Source organism: Stigmatopora argus, chromosome 9 (genome assembly GCF_051989625.1).
Source record: "Stigmatopora argus isolate UIUO_Sarg chromosome 9, RoL_Sarg_1.0, whole genome shotgun sequence".
In the NCBI taxonomy this organism is placed as follows: Eukaryota; Metazoa; Chordata; class Actinopteri; order Syngnathiformes; family Syngnathidae; genus Stigmatopora; species Stigmatopora argus.
In genome coordinates, this window is record NC_135395.1 from 8114761 (window position 1) to 8140753 (window position 25993).

The 25993-nt window shown below is 33.8% G+C and overlaps 1 protein-coding gene and 1 long non-coding RNA gene across 2 annotated transcripts in view; one reads left to right on the forward strand and one right to left on the reverse strand.

Annotated features, from left to right (window-relative positions):
• Nucleotides 1-12539, reverse strand: LOC144082148 (neuronal acetylcholine receptor subunit beta-2-like). Its single transcript, XM_077609043.1, has 6 exons — nt 12030-12539; nt 5859-6004; nt 5721-5765; nt 5184-5293; nt 2628-3579; nt 1-1509 (listed from the first exon to the last, which is right to left on the reverse strand). The coding sequence occupies exons 1-6, from the start codon at nt 12082-12084 to the stop codon at nt 1354-1356; spliced, it is 1464 nt and encodes a 487-aa protein (XP_077465169.1). The 5' UTR covers nt 12085-12539; the 3' UTR covers nt 1-1353.
• LOC144082149 (uncharacterized) overlaps nt 11823-25993 on the forward strand; it is a 21294-nt gene continuing 7123 nt past the window's right edge. Inside the window, exons 1-2 of the long non-coding RNA XR_013303164.1 lie at nt 11823-12655; nt 12869-12927. This is a non-coding gene — a long non-coding RNA (uncharacterized LOC144082149). The remainder of the gene's footprint in view (nt 12656-12868; nt 12928-25993) is intronic.

The window sequence follows — 25993 nt, forward strand, 5'->3', positions numbered from 1 at the left end:
TTGCTTTCACTTCTGATTTATTGATCCAGTTAACGGACATCAACTCCTGTTTCGTTAAATCCATCCACAATACCCACAAATGGATTTGAGACAAAGCGAAAAATGTAGGACACATTTTTTTTTCATGTTGGCCTCAGTAATCAATGACAGTCACTATACATGAGGGACTTTGTATATATATGCAAGTTATAGACAGAAAAAGCAAGAGAGAGGCAAGGCTGTTTGGATTTTAACTTCTCAGTATAAATTCATTGACAATATTTTTTGCTGTTGCATTTGGGTGATCGTTAAAATAACATTATTACCCAGGAGCAAGAATGTTTTATGAGACGCAGAGAAATGTGTGCTACTGGGAAAGGACACAGGGAGGAGATCTTTTTCAGTGTATCCACGTCGTTGTTAGCTTCCTTTTGGCACGGCGTGTTTGCTTAATAAAGACTGTTTTTTTTTTTTGTCTCTGGGCTCTGGGGAAAGAAAATAAGGTGGGTTTTTGCCTGATACATGCGGCGCCAGGGAAGTCAAACCAGGACGAAGGACATCAGGAGTTACAAATTGTGAGCTTTGAGAAGATTTACATGTCATTAGCATGCCATCTGGCTGTCTTATATGATCTCCGATGCACACGTGGAAGTCAATTGGATGGAATTGCATTTGTCTTCTCATTTGCATTTGCTAGAAGACTTTCCTTATGGCTTCAATAACAAAAAATAATAAGCAAGCTTATTCCCGCTATTCTGGAATAGAGCTATGAGGTCTATTGTTTATTATCTAACAACTCACTTAACATTTTTCAATGAGTGTTTATCTCAATAATAACCAAATAATATTCATTTTAGGATGATTTTCTAGACATCGATCCGCTTTTTTTTTTTTTTTTTATCTCAGCGCACTGGTGCACAAAATAAGGTCAATAAATGGACGCTTGAATGTGTCTGGTGCAGAAGAACTTGATTTGAACTCTTTAGAATGAAATAGGAGAATGCAACTTTGTTAAGATTGGCATCAAAAGGTCAAAGAAAAAAGATCGATTTGGACCCAGAAAGCCCCCCGACCTATCCAGTGACCCGCGTTTCACTACTTCTCCCTTTGATGAAATGACAGGCACAAAACCAGCTTTTTTTTCATCAAAATCCTATTTTCTCTGCTATCCCACTTGAAGTGGAAGATGAAAAAGGCTGGGAAGTGAGGTCGGGATGCCAACAAGTACTGTAGGACAGGGGTCAAAGGTCATCTGAGAGGACATACAGGGGAAAATGAGTGGCCTTGCACTTGGGGGGGGGGACAAACTGTTGATTTTTTTATTCTGCTTTTTTTTGTAGCTCACATTGGGAGCACATGTTCAGGTGTCATGTTTTACATCTGCTCCATGTCGTCAACAATGGGGGTGTTGTAGCTTTGGAAGAGAGGCTGCATGAAGAGCCCCAGGGTTCCCACCACGCACACGCATACAAAGATCCACAGGAAGAGGCGGTCGATCACCATCGCAACGTACTTCCAGTCCTCTATGATCTGGAAAAAGATGGACTATGTTAGAAAACACAATAGATGATGACAAAGTTTCTAGCTTTAGCTCAGGAAAGTTCCGAAAATGATGAATTCAGTTCATATTTTCAACATTTTCACCTAGTTTGTCATGTTTTGGGGGTTGGTTTTTTTTCCCTTGTGTGTCCTGTCCGTGTGATTGGTCGGGAGTGTCACCTGACTTTTCTGGCCTTCCCTTGTTTGAGCCAGGTGTTCGTTATTGTCGTTAAACCTTGCGTTTTCGTCCTCCTCAGTTAAGTTTGTTTCTTTGTTCATTTATCCTTATTTTATGTTGGTAGGGTTATTTTGTAGTGATTGTTTTCTCCATTAAACCTTAAGTTTGTGCACCAGCATTTCCCTCCACAGCCGAATCATAACAGAGTTGAAAAAAATGACAGTTCAAAATGAACTAGACTTTCTTGAAGACTGGCCAGAACTCTTGTTGGTGAGTATAACCCCCCCAAAAAAGGTAAGATTTCATGGCTAATCACTTTGCATATAAAAAAATGACAACAGCAAAAAATAATGACTCTTATACAATAACATTTTAAACTATATGTAGATTTGATGTAGCATGTTTTTCAAGAGGAATGCATCAAACCAGCCAAAATTAAATGATTATTTTCTTAAACTAGAACTTCCTCATTATATCGGCTGATTTCAATTAATTTGGGGTGCCGAATCCTGAAGCTGATGTTTTGGTTTACTCGTGTCAAGTTTTGAAATATAGGGTCCTCACATTCTTAGAACAATATTGCATGTAGATACGCATGTGCTTTTTTTATTTTAAAGTGCTTATTTCACACTGTTAAATATTTACAAAGCATATTGTTTAGTGTGTATATGTATTAATAACATACCAGGATGTTTAGAAAAATGGACGGAATATAGAAAACAACAAATGTTTTGATTCCGTCACAAAAAAATAATAACTGTAATTTAATTAGCTTCTACTTTTTTCCTGTGGCCCCTTGCCCAGTGTGGCTCATTTATGGATTTTCACAGGCTCGTGACAGCACATTTTTGGGTGAAAATAACTCGGGACGTAATTTGGGTGGGTGCGACTTATAGTCAGGTGTCAAATCATTGGGCGTACGTAGGCCTACCCCTTCGTCGTCATCTTCGCTCTTCATCTTATCGGCAATGTAGCGCACGCCGTCCACGGCGTCCTCCACGTCGATGCTGCTTTTCAACGTGGTCCTCTTCCCGAACTCGGCGTCGTCGAAGGTCCAGCCGTGTCGTTTGGCCGAGTCTTCGTTGACGTAGAAAGACGAGGACGACAACGAGTCGGCCCGTCCCAGAGAAGTCGCCCCGGCTTTCTTCTGTTGATGCTTTTTCCGGAATCTCTCGCGTATGTTGGACCTGCCGGGTCTCCTCATGAAGAGGTAGGATGGGAGTCGGTACATGAAGACACGTTTGACCCAAGGGGGCATGGTGTGCGTGCTGGGCGAGCGATGGTGAACGTTGAGGACGCACACGCTGGTCACGATGGAAAAGGTGACCAGCACCATGGTGAACATCAAGTACTTCCCGATCAAAGGCACTGCTAAAGACGTGGGGGGCACGATCTTGGAGATGAGAAGTAAGAAGACGGTGAGGGCCAGGAGAACGGAGATGCAGAGGGTCATCTTTTCGCCGCAGTCGGACGGCAGGTAGAAGACCAGGATGGCCAGAGACGTGATGAGGATGCAAGGGATGATGAGGTTGATGGTGTAGAACAGAGGTTTTCGCTTGATGATGAAGTCGTAAGTGATGTCCAGGTACCTGATGTCGTCGGGGTCTTCGTTCTTGCGTCCCGGCAGCGAGACGATGTCCCACTCGCCGCTGGGTTTGAAATCGTCGCGGCTGGCAAAGTCGCTCAAGAGGATCAGGTCGATCTCGGTGTGGTCGTACGTCCAGGAGCGGAACTTCAGGGTGCAGTTCTGCTGGTCGAAGGGAAAGTCGCGCACCTCGATCTTGCAGGCCGACTTGTAAATGGCGGGGGGGAGCCAGGCTACCTCGCCGTTGTTGGAGACCACCGCGTTGGAGTAGAAGGAGACTTCGTAGGTGCCGTCGGCGCTGGGAGAAAAAAAAATCAATCTAGATTTCAAATCGGGCAAGTTAGCGAGTCTGCTTTACATTTCCGACATTGATGGTGGTTTCCAACTTTTGCATGTTGTCCCTGGGCCTGCGTGGTTTTTCTCCGGGTACACCGGTTTCCTAAAACCATACAGGCTAGCCTCTAAATTTTTATAAGTGTAAGCGTGAACAATTATTTGTTTGTGTGCCCTGCGATTGGCTGGCCGCCAATTCACAGTGTCAAAGTGGCGGCCCGGGGGCCAGATCTGGCCCGCCGCATCATTTTGTGTGGCCCGGGAAAGTAAATCATGAGTGCCGACTTCCTGTTTTAGGATCAAATTAAAATGAAGCGTATAGATGTATATTAAATTTCCTGATTTTCCCCTTTTTAAATCAATAATTTTAATGTTTTAATCAATTTTTTCTGTGTTTTTAGTTCAAAAATCATTTTTGTAAAATCTAAAAATATATTTTAAAAAAGCTCAAATAAACATTGTTTTAGATCTATAAAAAACGGAATATTCAGGGCTTTTAATCCAGTTCTTTTAATCCATTTATATTAAAAAAAATCTAAATATTATATCTAAAATGGTCCGGCCCATGTGAAATCAACTTGACGTTAAAGCGGCCCGCGAACCAACCCGAGTCTGACACCCTTGGTCTCTAACATACGTTTTGTTTCTTTTTAATCAATTTAACAGGTGCACATTCAATATCGTAACTCGATGTCTTCATCCTTGGAGAAGCAGTAAAAACTGTTAGCAATGTACCTTTGGATTTGATCGCAGCAAAGCTACCGGCTTTGCATTATAGATATATGAACTATCAATTATGAAGAAGGTCAGGAATACAGCTCAACGTTAGCTTGCGAACGCTAAGGGAGGAAAAAGACCAATTTTGAAGTCAAAATGAGCGTCTTTCCTCATTGCGTGACCTCCAGCCACATCATCCCCCATCATTTGGATCCATTTTGCTTTTTGCGCTGTCCTTCACGTCGCCCGGCAATCTGTCATCGTTAAACTTTCACGGCCGGCGCGCCGGCGTAAAAAACGACGGGCCGCCACGCGCACGAATCGTAGCTACGCAACCGGCTACGCCGCTTGAGTGATTTATCGTTATTTTGATCAACATTCCCAAGAGGCAGCTTGGCGGTGGTAAAGTTTGTCATTTTCCACACCAGTGACCTGCCAAAAACACTCGGTATCGCCCCACCAACTCATTTCTGCCATCGGTGATTGAGTTACTGTATTTTCCGGACTATAAACTGCACCACTAATGAATGATTTTAAATTCATATAGAAACCATGCCCAATTGTAAGGCGCAATTGTGCATCTTTTATTCATTTGTACCAAATATTTATTCATTCTTCCATGCCGTTTATCTTAATGAAGGTCAGCAGGGTGCCGGAGCTTATTTGAGCTAAGCGCTAATGACAAATCTGATTGGAATAGCATTAATCTCTTGAAATAAGGTTATCCTTTATTTGTATTTTGATTGGAATGGGGAGAGTACCAAAATTATTTTCGAAAAGATGTTTGATAATGAAATTGGACACGTTTTTTGTTTGTCTCGCCCAAGCATTCCATTTCAGAGGACGTCCTACTTGTTATAGAGAACGATGTCTGGCAGCCAAATGTGTTGCGTCGGCAGGCGGATTTTCTTGATGCCCTCGTATTCATCGGGGTCCCACATTAATCTGTAGTCATTCCACACCTGGTGATCGTTTGGAAAAAAAACATACTGAGAATACAAAAACAATTTATAAATGGCATTATTTGGAAAGTGACTATTTTTTTTAAATGTATCTGAATTTTCCGACTATTTACAAAATGCTTTATGCTTGACTCAAACGACACGATTTCAGGGGAAACTGGATTGGGGGTGCCGACCCCTCGTGACATATTCACTGACCGCCTATTTGATATGTCGGATGCCTCACGATCATATATCAATTAAATTTCTGGTTTTTGTGGCATGTCTTACTTATAATATTTGTTGCTTGGTAGTGACCATTAGTCTAATTTTGTGTGCTTTATCTTATGATTGTAAAAAAAATCCATCATGTCGTCTGAGTTAGATTGGATTGGATTAGAAATACTATTTTTTACAGCGTTGAGTTAATATGTGGTTTAGGGCGAACCTGAGTTAGCCAACAGTTGGTGGTCATGATCTGCTCCCTCTCATTCTGAAACATACATAAAATTAAAAATTCAAAGATCCTAATTCCGCTTGAAAGTCATTAAATCTTCACATTGGAGACTTTGGCGGTTTTCCTCACCACGTTGATGAGCTGAGCGAGCGATACTTGGATGTAAATGGTGACTTGTTGACTATTGTTGACAGCCGGTCGGATCAGTTTGTTGTAGCGGTCCGCCGACAAGAGGTGACCCACCAGCCGCTCTTCCACTTCTGCACACAAGGCGGCTGCAAACAAGCAAAATGAAATTTTAAAAAAAATCTGTAAATCCTTTAGGTCACATGTGTCAAAGTGGCGGCCTGGGGGCCAAATCTGGCCCGCCGCATCATTTTGTGTGGCCCGGGAAAGTAAATCATGATTGCCGACTTTCTGTTTTAGGATCAAATTAAAATGAAGAGTATAGATGTATATTAAATTTCCTGATTTTTCCCCCTTTTAAATCAATAATTGTATTTTTTTTAATCATTTTTTTCTGTGTTTTTAGTTCAAAAATCATTTTGTAAAATCTAAAAATATATATATAAAAAAGCTAAAATAAACATTGTTTTAGATCTATAAAAAACTGAATATTCATGGGTTTTAATCCAGTTCTTTAATCCATTTATTTAAAAAAAATCTAAAATATATCTAAAATGGTCCGGCCCACATGAAATCAAGTTGACGTCAAAGCAGCCCGCGAACCAACCCGAGTCTGACACCCTTGATTTAGGTAGCCATTTAGTTCGAATATTTAAAAAAACATTGAAAGTCTAATGCAAATTATAGCAGATAATAATCCGCTTAATACTCCTAAAAAAATCAACCCCACTTCATTCCTGGACAAGGCAGCGCAAATATCTCGACTTGTTTTATGGGGAAAAGGCAAAATATCCCCCGGCTCTTATGCAATTTTATTCCGTAGAACACCATGCCAAAAATGTCAAAGCGCAGAATGCAAACGCCTGAAATGAACATTCCACTTTTCTGATTTTGACTTCCCTAATTTCATCATTTTAATCGAGTGCTTCTCGGGACGATGCATTCATCCCCAGTGTGGTCTGTCGAGGGTGCCGTGAGTTGCATAATATTTGTGTCTGAAGCCATTAGCTATGCTGACTAGCCACCCGGGGCCACATGGAAACATATTGGGTTTGATTCCGTCTCGCACAGGTAGATGTTGTGCTCGTTCCGATAAGATCATTCACATCTAACATTGTTTGATTCCAGTGGGTGAACAAACACAAACAAATCACTTGTGATTCCCGTGAGCTGCAAACCCTGTTGTTTTGACTGTTTTCCCGTATTTATACTATTATATCCTTTAAAAAAACGTACTCATTTTGAAATAAATCAATGTCAGATCCCGCGTTAACCATGCAATGTCATGAAAAAGAAATCTGGCTGTTGATGATAAAGGATCCTTTACAAAAATTGTATTTTCACACTAATTATTTCAGATTTTAAATGATGAAAATTTCTTTGAGCCCAATTATAGTGCCGTTTTCTTTGTTTCGGTATAGTAGAAAGGGAACCACTGTTTTAGGGTGTCTATTTCAATTTATTTGGACTTTTTTCCCCCTATTCCATGTTTGTGTTATGGCTACGCGATAAACTTTTTATATATTTGGCGGTTCCAAGCCAAAATAGTCGATCTACGAATGGCGAGATATTACTGTAGAAATATTAGGGCTTAACACGTAAAGATTTTAACTTTGTCAACATAGATGAATTGCACCATTTATTTTTGCAGTACGTGCTTCTTTACCTTACCTTATCCATAGATGTCTAATAGGCTAACAATTAAATTTTTATTGATGAAGTCTTCAATCCCCTATAATTATGTATCACACAGTGGTAATCTTTTTTATGTGTCGCAGCTGTAGCTGCAGTAAAGGTTTTATAGCTATAAAATACTTATTGAGGGTTGGATTGATTCACACATAGCACTACTGAAGGCCTAGGTGTGAAATGCACGGCCCGCCACCGGTATCACATAGCTGCTTTGTGCTAAATTATTCCATGGCCACAAAAGAAGGCATGGGAAATTCCATTCGATATTCAGGACGATCCTCCTGGTATTTTCTGACCTATTTTGAATTAGCGGAGGAGATTGAAAGGATGAAAAAGTGCACAATGAGACGCACGCAGATAAAAACACGGGCCCACGGCAACAGTTGATGAAGCGATGTTTAAATGTCGTGCTGCCAGGTCTCACCGATTTGGTGCCTGAGCAAAATAAGTATATTCGGCTCCATCCAATGTGTAACCAAAGTACTGGAGAATCCTATAGTACACGTGCAGCGCATTGCCTGACAGCAGTGTTGGCAATGTGCAGCTCATATTGTACACCAAAATAAATAAATAAATAAGTTAAAAACACACACCCGAGCGCATACAGTCCCCGCCGGGCTGTTTTCATCCATGTAATCAACACAGAACACAGGCTGACTGGGTCACGGAGCTTCAGCGACAGTTGCAAACACGCTGCCAGAGTTGGAAAAGTACATAACAAACTTCTGATAAACTGTAGTACTTTAAAAGGAGAAGTAGTAGTTCAGTTTGGAAACCCGATTCGATGTGACTATTTGGGGAGTGTCGGAAGTTCAGATCTTTAGAAAGCAATGACAGTGACAGATTATCGTGTAATCTCATAAACAAAGGGATTTATCATTGGATTGGATTGGATAATTTTATTCATCCCGTATTTGGGAAATGTCATTGTCACAGCAGCAAGAGGGTGAGAATACAGACACAGGAAAATAAATTTTAGACATAAATAGATAGGTAATAAATAGGTTAATAAATAAATAAATACATAAATAAATATATAAGTAAATAATAAATAAATAAATATATAAATAAATACACATAAATATATAAATAAATAAATATATAAATACGTAAATAAATATCTAAATACATAAATGAATACACAAATAAATATAAATAAATAGATATATAAATACGTAAATAAATGTATATATATATAAATAAATAAATACATAGATGAATATACAAATAAATAAATATATAAATAAATAAGCGTGTTGCTGAAATATACGTTAAATTTTGCATGTCTTTCTGGTCTAAAAAAAATGGCCATCGGTTCGGTATTGGTAAAATATTGTGAGAAAAATCGAAATTGGACCGAAGTGGAAATTTCGCTATTTGGGCATCCTTATTATCTCCAGGAGGGCCGTGGGGGTGCCAGAGCCGATCCCAGCGAACAACAGGCAGTATTTTAACGGTGATGGGATAACGGTCCATTTAATGACGCCTATTTATATAATGGAAATTTGAAATAGCTAGCGACGCATTCATTTTAGGATGTATTTATTTAATTTTTTCTTTCCCATTTGGTCCCCCCATCCGTCTGTTGGTTATGGTGTGTTACTCGAGGCATTTGTTACAGCCTGGTTTGCTATTCATGAATCGTGTTTGCTTGACGGGACAGTCAAAACTGCGGGGCAAAACTCTCCAGAGCAAATGGAGATGAGATAAGAGGTCAAAGTTGGTTTTCGTAGGCAAAATGGGACAAACACAATCAAATATGTCGCTCAATATGTTACTTGCTGATATTTGCCACGTGGAATCTGGGAAGCAAGGCGGTTTAAGGGAGTAGATTGGGATGATTTGATAGGATTTGACGTTAGCTGCCTCTAACATTTTGTATGAGACACAAGTATAATCTTGTGCCCTGTACTTGACTGTCTCTCCGATGAGTACGAGCATGGAAATAAATGAAAAGAGGAGACAGGAACTCGTGCGCCACTAAGTGAGTTGTACTGTCCCAACAATTATCAGTAACAACTTAGAAAGTCATATTCCAAACAAAAGTATGTTTCCTTCCCAAATAGAATCGAATTTGGCAGTATTGCTCTTTAAACATGCCAGCCTCTGATTAGTTCAGATTTAATATTCATAGGTTGCCTTTATTTTATTGAGCATGTACAGAACAGAATGGTGACCTATCGACGAATGTGCTAATGGAGAAAGATTTCAACTGATATTTCTACAATCACTGAAGATAAGAGCTAAACAGTCACTTTACTTGAAACAAACACCCCCAAAAAATCCATGTTACGTATTAAGATTGACCTTTTTGTTCACGATTCAAAACATTTATCAGTAAAATTCCTAATGGAAAATTTATTGATCGCCAATTTTACATCACAAAACATGGGAATTTGGACCAGGGTGTAAACTACTATAGTATAGGTCACAGGTGTCAAAGTGGCGGCCCGGGGGCCAAATCTGACCCGCCGCATCATTTTGTGCGGCCCGCGAAAGTAAATCATCAGTGCCGACTTTCTGTTTTAGGATCAAATTAAAATGAAGAGTATACATGTATATTAAATTTCATGATTTTATTTCCCCCTTTTGAATCAATAATTGTAATTTTTTAATCATTTTTTTCTGTGTTTTTAGTTCAAAAATCATTTTGTAAAATCTAAAAATATATATTTTTAAAAGCTAAAATAAACATTGTTTTAGATCTATAAAAACTGAATATTCAGGGCCTTTAATCCAGTTTATTTAATCAATTTATTTTTTAAAAAAGCAAAATATTATATCTAAAATGGTCCAGCCCACGTGAAATCGAGTTGACGTTAAAGCGGCCCGTGAACCAACCCGAGTCTGACACCCTTGACATAGGTCATTTTTTACAGGAAAGTCCGGAGCAAGTTTTAGAGGATTTCCTTAATTCAAAGTTTAGGCTGATGACCAAATGTTGCGGTAGTTTATTCTCCCAGTTTTGCGATTTCAGTCGTCTTATTTGCTTGAACGAGAGTCATCTTTTGACATGATTAAGTGTAAAAACACACTGCACATTTTTATTTCGCCTAGTTTGCCCGCCCTGGGCATTTTGGAGCTGTCGCGTTTGACGAGGGAAGCAAACCCAAGTATGACAGCGACATGGCCGGTTTCCACGTCGACGTCACCCAGGACAAAAAAAAACATAAAAATCAGCAGAGAATATGCGTGTGGTTAAGCATTCAGCGCCAAGCACTTGTGCAAAGACTTGCGATCTGACATCAGCAAGATAGACGTCTCCTGACATCTCAAATAGCGCCGCTTGGCAGATTTCGATGATAAAATCACTGACTTTTGCATTTGCGGAAAAAAAAAAACATGGTCTCATCACACGTCTAAGCAAACACAAACATTCCAGACGAGTGTCTGCTTAAGCGCACTCTCCCCACCTCAATAATGGATGGCCTCTAAAAATAAGAATGCCATCATCTCACATGCGCCGAGACGAAAAAACAATCCACCAACGTTCTCTCAACAAATTAAAAAACGATCAAGTCAACAATTGCGTTCTGGGGCAAAAACAAAGGCAAATTGAATTAGACGTCCATCGTCGTCAATGGCAGACAATTATTATAATATTCATTTTCTGTCTCGTTTATCCTCCCAGGGGTTGTGGGGGTGCTGAAGCGTATCCCAGCCAACTTTGGGCATAGGCAGTGACACCCTTAATTGGTTGCAGGGGTATTTCATTCATTTTCTGTGTTATATTTTGTTTATTTTAAGATCAATTAGCAGCCGTTTTTTGTGGTGAAATGCCGTCCCTAGAATAGACTAACCAAATTTTATTATTATCTATCAATTTTAGTGATGATGTTAACCGGAACAAAGGGAGTGAGACCTGGAGCCCTCCCTACATAGGCAGTGATCTAAAAAGATTATTATATTCCACTGCAAATTTTAATTTAACAGAATATTTTCAACAAAGCACTTTTCAGTTGCATTGACATATTTTTGAATGTTTGGTTACAAAAAAAAATATTAGGCAAACCATCTTCCCATTAAAGAGTCTACTCTAAACACTTAACCAACTACCAGTGCAAAAAAATAAAATAAAACAAAACAAAATTTTACAAAAAAATCCATATGTTAAATGATTAAAATTGGAAATGTAAAAGACATTAATGTGAGGTTAAAATACTGTATGTGTTGTCTGCCCCGTTTTTTTTAATACAGTTTTTCATAGTAACGCGCAGGTGTTTAAGCACTTTAAGCACTTTAAGCAGTAATTCATAATTCATCTTCATTTCTGATCTATAGGATATGCACTTTAAAAGCGAAGAATATTCCCCTTTCCTTCAAAAAATGTCAAAAAAAGAGGCGTTTCTCAGGTGACAAGTGACGATGTGACAATGGAACCAAAGATCTCGAACATGTTTGACCCTTTTTCTGACGGACGCTTTAACGTACGAGCACTTTCGTTAATACCGCTTCTAGTTAGAAAATCGGACATCGACTCACTTCTTGATACGGTAAGAACCAGGAGAAGAACCGCATCCCTCGCCGAAATCGCCATCGTCCGTCCGTAAACTTCCAAGGGACGGCGACGCTCTTTTATGCTCTTCTTCCCGACGAAGACTCACCTTTCACCAGCACGTGGGATCCCGAACGTGTCTACCCGAGAATGCGAGCCATGGCGAAATCCACCGAGCGCAGTGTCCCCCTCGCTTCTTTAACGTGCTCTCGGCGGATGCAAACGGGGAAATGAGGGGAGAAATGCTTGGCCATGCGGGGGAAATCGCCAGAGTGGCAGAGCGCTCATTTCCCCCCCGATAAAAGATTCAGGCGTCCCCGGCCCGTGTGCTACTCCGCAGCCCGCCCAGTGAGCTCCTCGGCCGGGTGTGACCTGCGCGGCACCTCGGTGCTAATGGAGCGAGGGTATGGAGGCGAAGAAACAAAAAAAACCAAGGATGGACATTGAAAATGAACTTCTCCGGTGAAAAGAAGAATGAAAGAAGCAAAATAGTTGTTAAGAAAAAAAATATATATATATATATTTTTTAAGTTATCAGAAAGAGCAGCTTGTGGAGGCCTGGAAGGCAGCAAGAACATTTTATCAGGATTCCAGCAGACCTTTTCCCTCAGAGGTCAATTCTGGTGAGAGAGCTCTATAATTATGTGTGGTACAAGAAGCGTAAAATTCCATAATGGATTTGCATTTGCTGAAAATAATAATTGTATATAAAGGAGTGAATGAGTTGTCGCAGGTAGTGAGGTCATGATGGACCCCACCACCCTTCCAGTTTAGGTTCAAGTAAAATGCAAGCCATCCATTTTTAAACACTGTTCATCTTTTTCAGGATCTCGGGGGGGGTGCCGGAGCCTATCCCAGCTGTCTTCGGGCTACAGCCGAAATCGGGTATGTATTATTCTTTTAAAATATTTTCTAGATTTGTGTATGTTATAATGTAATATATATTGTATGACGAAAACAATATGGTGACTGATGTATATTTAGGTTAGCTTACAAAATACTTTTAGCAGTTTTAGAGGCTGTGGATAAGTGGTAAGTGCGTTGGCCTCAGTTTTGGGGTCGATGGTTTGATTCTAAGTCGGTCCTCACTGTGGAGTTTGCACGTTCTCCCCGGGCTTGGGTGGGTTTTCTTTGGATACTCCGGTTTTCCAGACACGATCATAACCAAATTTTCCCCCCCAAATGTATCTGACGTCAATCTAACGCGTGTAGTTATGTTTGTCGATGCAAATTTTTCATCTCTGCGTTAATTGTTTATTTGTTCAAGCGCTGACTCGTTGAGTCATACCTTGATCGGCGGACAAGTGCATTCATGAGAGCATGCGTAACATCACATCTCATCGGAACGCCGATCCGCATGGCCGCGCCTGCCAGAGATTTCATGGCAGACGCATCGGGGCAAACGGCACAAAATGAACCCCGTCGCAACGGAGCCAATTGGATTAGCATAGCATCTCGTTCCATTACAGACACACCCCTGCGGTCCCGCACCTGTCTCATCTCATGAACATTATCTCGGTAGCCTAAAAGCTAAGAAGGCCAAACGCAATCACGGTCACTTAGAACTCATTTTCAAGTCAAACGAGGAGCACGGCACAGAATACCCATCAGCCTCATTGGCCCTCCGCCACCTAATAATGTATGTGAGACCAAACTGGGGGGGAGGGGTTTCCGGCGTATGAGGGGTTAGCGCGTCAAACTCACGGTGGGGGACCTGGGTTCAAATCCAGGTCGGTACACCTGTGTGCAGTTTGCATGTTCTTTCCGGGCCTGCGTGGTTTTTCTCCGGGTACTCCGGTTTACGCCCACATTCCAAAGACATGCATGGTAGCCTGATTGGACACTAAATTGCTCCTAGGTATGAGTGTGAGCGTGAAAAAAATGACCATGTATAGTAAAGCTTTTTTTTTTGTTACCATGTATAGCAAGGAATTTTTCTTGAAAAGATGACCATGTTTAGTAAGGCTTTTTAATTTTAAAAAATAAAGACCATGAATAATAAGGCTTTTTTCAACAACAAAAAATGGACCATGTTTAGTAAGGCTTATTCATTTAAAAAAATAAAGACCATGTATAATAAGGCTTTTTTCAACCCCCCAAAAATTGACCGTGTATTGTAAGGCTTTTTTCTTAAAAAAAACGACCATGTTTAGTAAGGCTTTTTTCCCTTAAAAAATGACCACGTATAACAAAGCTTTTTCATTTAAAAAGAAAAAGACCATGTATAGTAAGGCTTTTTTTTTAATACGACCATGTATAGTAAGGCTTTTTTCTTAAAAATACGACCATGTTTAGTAAGGCTTTTTTTCCTTAAAAAATGACCTCGTATAGTAAGGCTTTTTCATTTAAAAAGAAAAAGACCATGTTTAGTAAGGCTTTTTTTAAAAATACGACCATGTATAGTAAGACTTTTTTTCTTAAAAACGACCATGGTATACTATGTCGTTTTTTAAGAACAAGAGCCTTACTATACTATGTCGTTTTTTAAGAAAAAGAGCCTTACTTTACTTTGTCGTTTTTTAAAGAAAAAAATCCTTACTATACTATGTTGTTTTTTATGAAAAAAAGCCTTACTGTACTATGTCGTTTTTTAAAGAAAAAAATCCTTACTATACTATGTTGTTTTTTATGAAAAAAAGCCTTACTGTACTATGTCGTTTTTTACGGAAAAAAAGCTATACTATACTATGTCGTTTTTAAAGAAAAAAAGCCTTACAATACTATGTCGTTTTTTAAGAAAAAAAAGCCTTACTATACTATGTCATTTTTTAAAGAAAAAATGCCTTACTAAACTATGTAATTTTTTAAGAAAAAAACCTTTACTATACTATGTCGTTTTTAAGAAAAAAAGCCTTACTATACTATGTCGTTTTTTAAGAAAAAAAACCTTACTATACTATGTCGTTTTTTAAGAAAAAAAACCTTACTATACTACGTTGTTTTGTATGAAAAAAATGCCTTACTATACTATGTAATTTTTTGAGAAAAAAAGCCTTACTATACTATGTCATTTTTAAAGAAAAAAAGCCTTACTGTACTATGTCGTTTTTAAGAAAAAAAACATTAGAATACTGTCGTTTTTTAAGAAGAAAAGCCTTACTATACTATGTCGTTTTTTAAGACAAAAAGCCTTATTATACTATGTCGTTTTTTAAAGAAAAAAGCCTTACTATACTATGTCTTTTTTAAGAAAAATAGCCATCCTATACTGTCGTTTTTTTAAGAAAAAAAGCCTTACTATACTATGTCGTTTTTTAAGAAAAAAAACCTCACTGTACTGTCTTTTTTTAAAAGAAAAAAGCCTTACTATACTATGTCGTTTTTAATGAAAAAAAGCCTTAGTATACTATGTCGTTTTTTAATGAAAAGAAGCCTTACTATACTGTCATTTTTTAAGGGAAAAAAGCCTTACTATACTATGTCGTTTTTTTGAGACAAAAAGCCTTACTATACTATGTTGTTTTTTTTAGGGAAAAAAAGCCTTACTATACTATGTCATTTTTTAAGAAAACAGCCTTATTATACTATGTCGTTTTTTAAGAAAAAAGGCCTTACTATACTATGTCGTTTTTTAAGACAAAAAGCCTTATTATACTATGTCGTTTTTTAAAGAAAAAAGCCTTACTATACTATGTCTTTTTTAAGAAAAATAGCCATCCTATACTGTCGTTTTTTTAAGAAAAAAAGCCTTACTATACTATGTCGTTTTTTAAGAAAAAAAAACTCACTGTACTGTCTTTTTTTAAAAGAAAAAAGCCTTACTATACTATGTCGTTTTTAATGAAAAAAAGCCTTAGTATACTATGTCGTTTTTTAATGAAAAGAAGCCTTACTATACTATGTCATTTTTTAAGGGAAAAAAGCCTTACTATACTATGTCGTTTTTTGAGACAAAAAGCCTTACTATACTATGTTGTTTTTTTAGGGAAAAAAAGCCTTACTATACTATGTCATTTTTTAAGAAAACAGCCTTATTATACTATGTCGATTTTTAAGAAAAAAGGCCTTACTATACTATGTCGTTTTTTAAGAAAAAAAGCCTTACTATACTATGTCGTTTTTTTTAAGAAAAAAGCCTTACTATACTTTGTCGTTTTCTAAGAAAAAAAGCCTTACTATACTATGTCGTTTTTTAAGAAAACAGCCTTACTATACCATGTCGTTTTTTAAAGAAAAAAAGCCTTACTATACTTTGTCCATTTTTTGGAAAAAAAAAGCCTTACTCTACTATGTCGTTTTTAAGAAAAAAAGCTTTACTCTACTATGTCGTTTTTTAAGAAAAAAAAGCCTTGCTATACTATGTCGTTTTTTGAGGAAAAAAAACCTTACTATACTATGTCGTTTTTAAGAAAAAATGCCTTACTATACTATGTCATTTTTTGAGAAAAAAAGCCTTACTATACTATGTCGTTTTTTAAGAAAAAAAGCCTTACGAGACTATGTAATTTTTTAAGATAAATGCCTTACTATACTATGTAATTTTTAAAGAAAAAAAGCCTTACTATACTATGTCGTTTTTTAAGAAAAAAAACCTTACTATACTATGTAATTTTTTTAAGAAAAAAAGCCTTACTATACTATGTCATTTTTTAAGAAAAAAGCCTTACTGTACTATGTCGTTTTAAAAAAAAAAAGCATTAGAATACTGTCATTTTTTTAAGAAAAAAAGCCTTACTATACTATGTCGTTTTTTTATGAAAATAAGCCTTACTATACTATGTCATTTTTAAGGGAAAAAAGCCTATGTCGGGTTTTTTTAGACAAAAAGCCTTACTATACTATGTTGTTTTTTTAGGGAAAAAAAAGCCTTACTATACTATGTCATTTTTTAAGAAAACAGCCTTATTATACTATGTCGTTTTTTAAGAAAAAAGGCCTTACTATACTATGTCGTTTTTTAAGAAAAAAAGCCTTACTCTACTATGTCGTTTTTTAAGAAAAAATGCCTTACTATACTATGTCATTTTTTAAGAAAAAAAAGCCATACTCTACTATGTCGTTTTTTAAGAAAAAAAAAGCCTTGCTATACTATGTCGTTTTTTGAGGAAAAAAAACCTTACTATACTATGTCGTTTTTAAGAAAAAATGCCTTACTATACTATGTATTTTTTTAAGATAAAAAGCCTTACTATACTATGTCGTTTTTTAAGAAAAAAAAGACTTACTATACTATGTCGTTTTTTAAGAAAAAAAGCCTCACTATACTATGTCGTTTTTTAAGAAAAAATCCTTACTATACTATGTCGTTTTTTAAGAAAAAAAGCCTTACTATACTATGTCTTTTTTTAAAGAAAAAAGCCTTACTATACTATGTCGTTTTTAATGGGGGGAAAAGCCTTACTATACTATGTCGTTTTTTACGGAAAAAAAAGCCTTACTATACTATGTCATTTTTTAAGGATAAAAAGCCTTACTATACTATGTCGTTTTTTAAGAAAAAAAGGCTTACTATACTATGTCGTTTTTAATGGGAAAAAAGCCTTACTATACTATGTCATTTTTTAAGGAAAAAAAGACTTACTATACTATGTCGTTTTTTAAGAAAAAATCCTTACTATACTATGTCTTTTTTTAAAGAAAAAAGCCTTACTATACTATGTCGTTTTTTACGAAAAAAAAAAGCCTTACTATACTATGTCATTTTTTAAGGAAAAAAAGCCTTACTATACTATGTCGTTTTTTAAAGAAAAAAAGCCTTACTATATTGTCGTTTTTAAAAAAAAAAGCCTTACTATACTATGTCATTTTTTAAAGAAAAAAACCTTTACTATACTATGTCGTTTTTATGAAAAAAATGCCTTACTATACTATGTAATTTTTTGAGAAAAAAAGCCTTACTATACTATGTCGTTTTTAAGAAAAAAAACATTAGAATACTGTCGTTTTTTAAGAAGAAAAGCCTTACTATACTATGTTGTGTTTTAAGACAAAAAGCCTTATTATACTATGTCGTTTTTTAAAGAAAAAAGCCTTACTATACTATGTCGTTTTTTAAGAAAAAAGGCCTTACTATACTATGTCGTTTTTAAGACAAAAAGCCTTATTATACTATGTCGTTTTTTTAAAGAAAAAAGCCTTACTATGTCTTTTTTAAGAAAAATAGCCATCCTATACTGTCGTTTTTTAAGAAAAAAAACCTCACTGTACTGTCTTTTTTTAAAAGAAAAAAGCCTTACTATACTATGTCGTTTTTAATGAAAAAAAGCCTTAGTATACTATGTCGTTTTTTAATGAAAAGAAGCCTTACTATACTATGTCATTTTTTAAGGGAAAAAAGCCTTACTATACTATGTCGTTTTTTGAGACAAAAAGCCTTACTATACTATGTTGTTTTTTTAGGGAAAAAAAGCCTTACTATACTATGTCATTTTTTAAGAAAACAGCCTTATTATACTATGTCGATTTTTAAGAAAAAAGGCCTTACTATACTATGTCGTTTTTTAAGAAAAAAAGCCTTACTATACTATGTCGTTTTTTTTTAAGAAAAAAGCCTTACTATACTTTGTCGTTTTCTAAGAAAAAAAGCCTTACTATACTATGTCGTTTTTTAAGAAAACAGCCTTACTATACCATGTCGTTTTTTAAAGAAAAAAAGCCTTACTATACTTTGTCCATTTTTTTGAAAAAAAAAGCCTTACTCTACTATGTCGTTTTTAAGAAAAAAAGCCTTACTCTACTATGTCGTTTTTTAAGAAAAAAAAGCCTTGCTATACTATGTCGTTTTTTGAGGAAAAAAAACCTTACTATACTATGTCGTTTTTTGAGGAAAAAAAACCTTACTATACTATGTCGTTTTTAAGAAAAAATGCCTTACTATACTATGTCATTTTTTTGAGAAAAAAAGCCTTACTATACTATGTCGTTTTTTAAGAAAAAATGCCTTACTATACTATGTAATTTTTTAAGAAAAAAAGCCTTACGAGACTATGTAATTTTTTAAGATAAAATGCCTTACTATACTATGTAATTTTTAAAGAAAAAAAGCCTTACTATACTATGTCGTTTTTTAAGAAAAAAAACCTTACTATACTATGTCGTTTTTTAAGAAAAAAAACCTTACTATACTATGTAATTTTTTTAAGAAAAAAAGCCTTACTATACTATGTCATTTTTTAAGAAAAAAGCCTTACTATACTATGTCGTTTTTAATGGGAAAAAAGCCTTACTATACTATGTCGTTTTTAAGAAAAAAGGCCTTACTATACTATGTCGTTTTTTAAGATAAAAAGCCTTACTATACTATGTCGTTTTTTAAGAAAAATAGCCATACTATACTATGTTGTTGTTTTTAGAAAAAAAGCCTTACTATACTATGTCATTTTTTTAAGAAAACAGCCTTATTATACTATGTCGTTTTTTAAGAAAAAACGCCTTACTATACTATGTCGTTTTTTTTTATGAAAAGAAGCCTTACTATACTATGTCTTTTTTTAAAGAAAAAAGCCTTACTATACTATGTCGTTTTTAATGGGGGGAAAAGCCTTACTATACTATGTCATTTTTTACGAAAAAAAAGCCTTACTATACTATGTCATTTTTTAAGGAAAAAAAGCCTTACTATACTATGTCATTTTTTAAGAAAAAAAAGCCATACTCTACTATGTCGTTTTTTAAGAAAAAAAAGCCTTGCTATACTATGTCGTTTTTTGAGGAAAAAAAACCTTACTATACTATGTCGTTTTTAAGAAAAAATGCCTTACTATACTATGTATTTTTTTAAGAAAAAAAGCCTTACTATACTATGTCGTTTTTTAAGAAAAAAAAGACTTACTATACTATGTCGTTTTTTAAGAAAAAAAGCCTCACTATACTATGTCGTTTTTTAAGAAAAAATCCTTACTATACTATGTCGTTTTTTAAGAAAAAAAGCCTTACTATACTATGTCGTTTTTTAAGAAAAAAAACCTTACTATACTATGTCGTTTTTTAAGAAAAAAAACCTTACTATACTATGTAATTTTTTTAAGAAAAAAAGCCTTACTATACTATGTCATTTTTTAAGAAAAAAGCCTTACTATACTATGTCGTTTTTAATGGGAAAAAAGCCTTACTATACTATGTCGTTTTTAAGAAAAAAGGCCTTACTATACTATGTCGTTTTTTAAGATAAAAAGCCTTACTATACTATGTCGTTTTTTAAGAAAAATAGCCATACTATACTATGTTGTTGTTTTTAGAAAAAAAGCCTTACTATACTATGTCATTTTTTTAAGAAAACAGCCTTATTATACTATGTCGTTTTTTAAGAAAAAACGCCTTACTATACTATGTCGTTTTTTTTTATGAAAAGAAGCCTTACTATACTATGTCTTTTTTTAAAGAAAAAAGCCTTACTATACTATGTCGTTTTTAATGGGGGGAAAAGCCTTACTATACTATGTCATTTTTTACGAAAAAAAAGCCTTACTATACTATGTCATTTTTTAAGGAAAAAAAGCCTTACTATACTATGTCATTTTTTAAGAAAAAAAAGCCATACTCTACTATGTCGTTTTTTAAGAAAAAAAAGCCTTGCTATACTATGTCGTTTTTTGAGGAAAAAAAACCTTACTATACTATGTCGTTTTTAAGAAAAAATGCCTTACTATACTATGTATTTTTTTAAGAAAAAAAGCCTTACTATACTATGTCGTTTTTTAAGAAAAAAAAGACTTACTATACTATGTCGTTTTTTAAGAAAAAAAGCCTCACTATACTATGTCGTTTTTTAAGAAAAAATCCTTACTATACTATGTCGTTTTTTAAGAAAAAAAGCCTTACTATACTATGTCTTTTTTTAAAGAAAAAAGCCCTACTATACTATGTCGTTTTTAATGGGGGGAAAAGCCTTACTATACTATGTCGTTTTTTACGAAAAAAAAGCCTTACTATACTATGTCATTTTTTAAGGATAAAAAGCCTTACTATACTATGTCGTTTTTTAAGAAAAAAAGGCTTACTATACTATGTCGTTTTTAATGGGAAAAAAGCCTTACTATACTATGTCATTTTTTAAGGAAAAAAAGACTTACTATACTATGTCGTTTTTTAAGAAAAAATCCTTACTATACTATGTCTTTTTTAAAAGAAAAAAGCCTTACTATACTATGTCGTTTTTTACGAAAAAAAAGCCTTCCTATACTATGTCATTTTTTAAGGAAAAAAAGCCTTACTATACTATGTCGTTTTTTAAAGAAAAAAAGCCTTACTATATTGTCGTTTTTAAAAAAAAAAGCCTTACTATACTATGTCATTTTTTAAAGAAAAAAATCTTTACCATACTATGTCGTATTTAAGAAAAAAAGCCTTACTATACTATGTCGTTTTTTAAGAAAAAAAACCTGACTATACTATGTCGTTTTTTAAGAAAAAAAACCTTACTATACTACGTTGTTTTTTATGAAAAAAATGCCTTACTATACTATGTAATTTTTTAAGACAAAAAGCCGTATTATACTATGTCGTTTTTTAAAGAAAAAAGCCTTACTATACTATGTCTTTTTAAAGAAAAATAGCCATCCTATACTGTCGTTTTTTTAAGAAAAAAAGCCTTACTATACTATGTCGTTTTTTAAGAAAAAAAAACCTCACTGTACTGTCTTTTTTTAAAGAAAAAAGCCTTACTATACTATGTCGTTTTTAATGAAAAAAAGCCTTGGTATACTATGTCGTTTTTTAATGAAAAGAAGCCTTACTATACTATGTCATTTTTTAAGGGAAAAAAGCCTTACTATACTATGTCGTTTTTTTTGAGACAAAAAGCCTTACTATACTATGTTGTTTTTTTAGGGAAAAAAGCCTTACTATACGATGTCATTTTTTAAGACAAAAAGCCTTATTATACTATGTCGTTTTTTAAGAAAAAAGGCCTTACTATGTCTTTTTTAAGAAAAATAGCCATCCTATACTGTCGTTTTTTAAGAAAAAAAACCTCACTTTACTGTCTTTTTTTAAAAGAAAAAAGCCTTACTATACTATGTCGTTTTTAATGAAAAAAAGCCTTAGTATACTATGTCGTTTTTTAATGAAAAGAAGCCTTACTATACTATGTCATTTTTTAAGGGAAAAAAGCCTTACTATACTATGTCGTTTTTTGAGACAAAAAGCCTTACTATACTATGTTGTTTTTTTAGGGAAAAAAAGCCTTACTATACTATGTCATTTTTTAAGAAAACAGCCTTATTATAATATGTCGATTTTTAAGAAAAAAGGCCTTACTATACTATGTCGTTTTTTAAGAAAAAAAGCCTTACTATACTATGTCGTTTTTTTTAAGAAAAAAGCCTTACTATACTTTGTCGTTTTCTAAGAAAAAAAGCCTTACTATACTATGTCGTTTTTTAAGAAAACAGCCTTACTATACCATGTCGTTTTTTAAAGAAAGAAAGCCTTACTATACTTTGTCCATTTTTTTGAAAAAAAAAGCCTTACTCTACTATGTCGTTTTTAAGAAAAAAAGCCTTACTCTACTATGTCGTTTTTTAAGAAAAAAAAGCCTTGCTATACTATGTCGTTTTTTGAGGAAAAAAAACCTTACTATACTATGTCGTTTTTAAGAAAAAATGCCTTACTATACTATGTCATTTTTTTGAGAAAAAAAGCCTTACTATACTATGTCGTTTTTTAAGAAAAAATGCCTTACTATACTATGTAATTTTTTAAGAAAAAAAGCCTTACGAGACTATGTAATTTTTTAAGATAAAATGCCTTACTATACTATGTAATTTTTAAAGAAAAAAAGCCTTACCATACTATGTCGTTTTTTAAGAAAAAAAACCTTACTATACTATGTCGTTTTTTAAGAAAAAAAACCTTACTATACTATGTAATTTTTTTAAGAAAAAAAGCCTTACTATACTATGTCATTTTTTAAGAAAAAAGCCTTACTATACTATGTCGTTTTTAATGGGAAAAAAGCCTTACTATACTATGTCGTTTTTAAGAAAAAAGGCCTTACTATACTATGTCGTTTTTTAAGATAAAAAGCCTTACTATACTATGTCGTTTTTTAAGAAAAATAGCCATACTATACTATGTTGTTGTTTTTAGAAAAAAAGCCTTACTATACTATGTCATTTTTTTAAGAAAACAGCCTTATTATACTATGTCGTTTTTTAAGAAAAAAAGCCTTACTATACTATGTCGTTTTTTTTATGAAAAGAAGCCTTACTATACTATGTCTTTTTTTAAAGAAAAAAGCCTTACTATACTATGTCGTTTTTAATGGGGGGAAAAGCCTTACTATACTATGTCATTTTTTACGAAAAAAAAGCCTTACTATACTATGTCATTTTTTAAGGAAAAAAAGCCTTACTATACTATGTCATTTTTTTAAGAAAAAAAAGCCATACTCTACTATGTCGTTTTTTAAGAAAAAAAAGCCTTGCTATACTATGTCGTTTTTTGAGGAAAAAAAACCTTACTATACTATGTCGTTTTTAAGAAAAAATGCCTTACTATACTATGTATTTTTTTAAGAAAAAAAGCCTTACTATACTATGTCGTTTTTTAAGAAAAAAAAGACTTACTATACTATGTCGTTTTTTAAGAAAAAAAGCCTCACTATACTATGTCGTTTTTTAAGAAAAAATCCTTACTATACTATGTCGTTTTTTAAGAAAAAAAGCCTTACTATACTATGTCTTTTTTTAAAGAAAAAAGCCTTACTATACTATGTCGTTTTTAATGGGGGGAAAAGCCTTACTATACTATGTCGTTTTTTACGAAAAAAAAAGCCTTACTATACTATGTCATTTTTTAAGGATAAAAAGCCTTACTATACTATGTCGTTTTTTAAGAAAAAAAGACTTACTATACTATGTCGTTTTTAATGGGAAAAAAGCCTTACTATACTATGTCATTTTTTAAGGAAAAAAAGACTTACTATACTATGTCGTTTTTTAAGAAAAAATCCTTACTATACTATGTCTTTTTTTAAAGAAAAAAGCCTTACTATACTATGTCGTTTTTTACGGAAAAAAAAGCCTTCCTATACTATGTCATTTTTTAAGGAAAAAAAGCCTTACTATACTATGTCGTTTTTTAAAGAAAAAAAGCCTTACTATATTGTCGTTTTTAAAAAAAAAGCCTTACTATACTATGTCATTTTTTAAAGAAAAAAATCTTTACTATACTATGTCGTATTTAAGAAAAAAAGCCTTACTATACTATGTCGTTTTTTAAGAAAAAAAACCTGACTATACTATGTCGTTTTTTAAGAAAAAAAACCTTACTATACTACGTTGTTTTTTATGAAAAAAATGCCTTACTATACTATGTAATTTTTTGAGAAAAAAAGCCTTACTATACTATGTCATTTTTAAAGAAAAAAAGCCTTACTGTACTATGTCGTTTTTAAGAAAAAAAACATTAGAATACTGTCGTTTTTTAAGAAGAAAAGCCTTACTATACTATGTCGTTTTTTAAGACAAAAAGCCTTATTATACTATGTCGTTTTTTAAAGAAAAAAGCCTTACTATACTATGTCTTTTTTAAGAAAAATAGCCATCCTATACTGTCGTTTTTTTAAGAAAAAAAGCCTTACTATACTATGTCGTTTTTTAAGAAAAAAAACCTCACTGTACTGTCTTTTTTTAAAGAAAAAAGCCTTACTATACTATGTCGTTTTTAATGAAAAAAAGCCTTAGTATACTATGTCGTTTTTTAATGAAAAGAAGCCTTACTATACTATGTCATTTTTTAAGGGAAAAAAGCCTTACTATACTATGTCGTTTTTTTGAGACAAAAAGCCTTACTATACTATGTTGTTTTTTTAGGGAAAAAAAGCCTTACTATACTATGTCATTTTTTAAGAAAACAGCCTTATTATACCATGTCGTTTTTTAAGAAAAAAGGCCTTACTATACTATGTCGTTTTTTAAGACAAAAAGCCTTATTATACTATGTCGTTTTTTAAAGAAAAAAGCCTTACTATGTCTTTTTTAAGAAAAATAGCCATCCTATACTGTCGTTTTTTAAGAAAAAAAACCTCACTGTACTGTCTTTTTTTAAAAGAAAAAAGCCTTACTATACTATGTCGTTTTTAATGAAAAAAAGCCTTAGTATACTATGTCGTTTTTTAATGAAAAGAAGCCTTACTATTCTATGTCATTTTTTAAGGGAAAAAAGCCTTACTATACTATGTCGTTTTTTGAGACAAAAAGCCTTACTATACTATGTTGTTTTTTTAGGGAAAAAAAGCCTTACTATACTATGTCATTTTTTAAGAAAACAGCCTTATTATACTATGTCGATTTTTAAGAAAAAAGGCCTTACTATACTATGTCGTTTTTTAAGAAAAAAAGCCTTACTATACTATGTCGTTTTTTTTAAGAAAAAAGCCTTACTATACTTTGTCGTTTTCTAAGAAAAAAAGCCTTACTATACTATGTCGTTTTTTAAGAAAACAGCCTTACTATACCATGTCGTTTTTTAAAGAAAAAAAGCCTTACTATACTTTGTCCATTTTTTTGAAAAAAAAAGCCTTACTCTACTATGTCGTTTTTAAGAAAAAATGCCTTACTATACTATGTCATTTTTTTGAGAAAAAAAGCCTTACTATACTATGTCGTTTTTTAAGAAAAAATGCCTTACTGTACTATGTAATTTTTTAAGAAAAAAAGCCTTACGATACTATGTAATTTTTTAAGATAAAATGCCTTACTATACTATGTAATTTTTAAAGAAAAAAAGCCTTACTATACTATGTCGTTTTTCTAAGAAAAAAAACCTTACTATACTATGTCGTTTTTTAAGAAAAAAAACCTTACTATACTATGTAATTTTTTTAAGAAAAAAAGCCTTACTATACTATGTCATTTTTTAAGAAAAAAGCCTTACTATACTATGTCGTTTTTAATGGGAAAAAAGCCTTACTATACTATGTCGTTTTTAAGAAAAAAGGCCTTACTATACTATGTCGTTTTTTAAGATAAAAAGCCTTACTATACTATGTCGTTTTTTAAGAAAAATA

Coding starts and splice junctions, on each gene's coding strand:
- LOC144082148 (XM_077609043.1), bottom strand. CDS start 12,084: ATGGCGATTTCGGCGAGGGATGCGGTTCTTCTCCTGGTTCTTACCGTA. Junction 6,005..12,029: donor GGTTCTTACCGTATCAAGAA/GTGAGTCGATGT, acceptor GCTTGTTTGCAG/CCGCCTTGTGTGCAGAAGTG. Junction 1,510..2,627: donor GCGAAGATGACGACGAAGGG/GTAGGCCTACGT, acceptor ATCTTTTTCCAG/ATCATAGAGGACTGGAAGTA.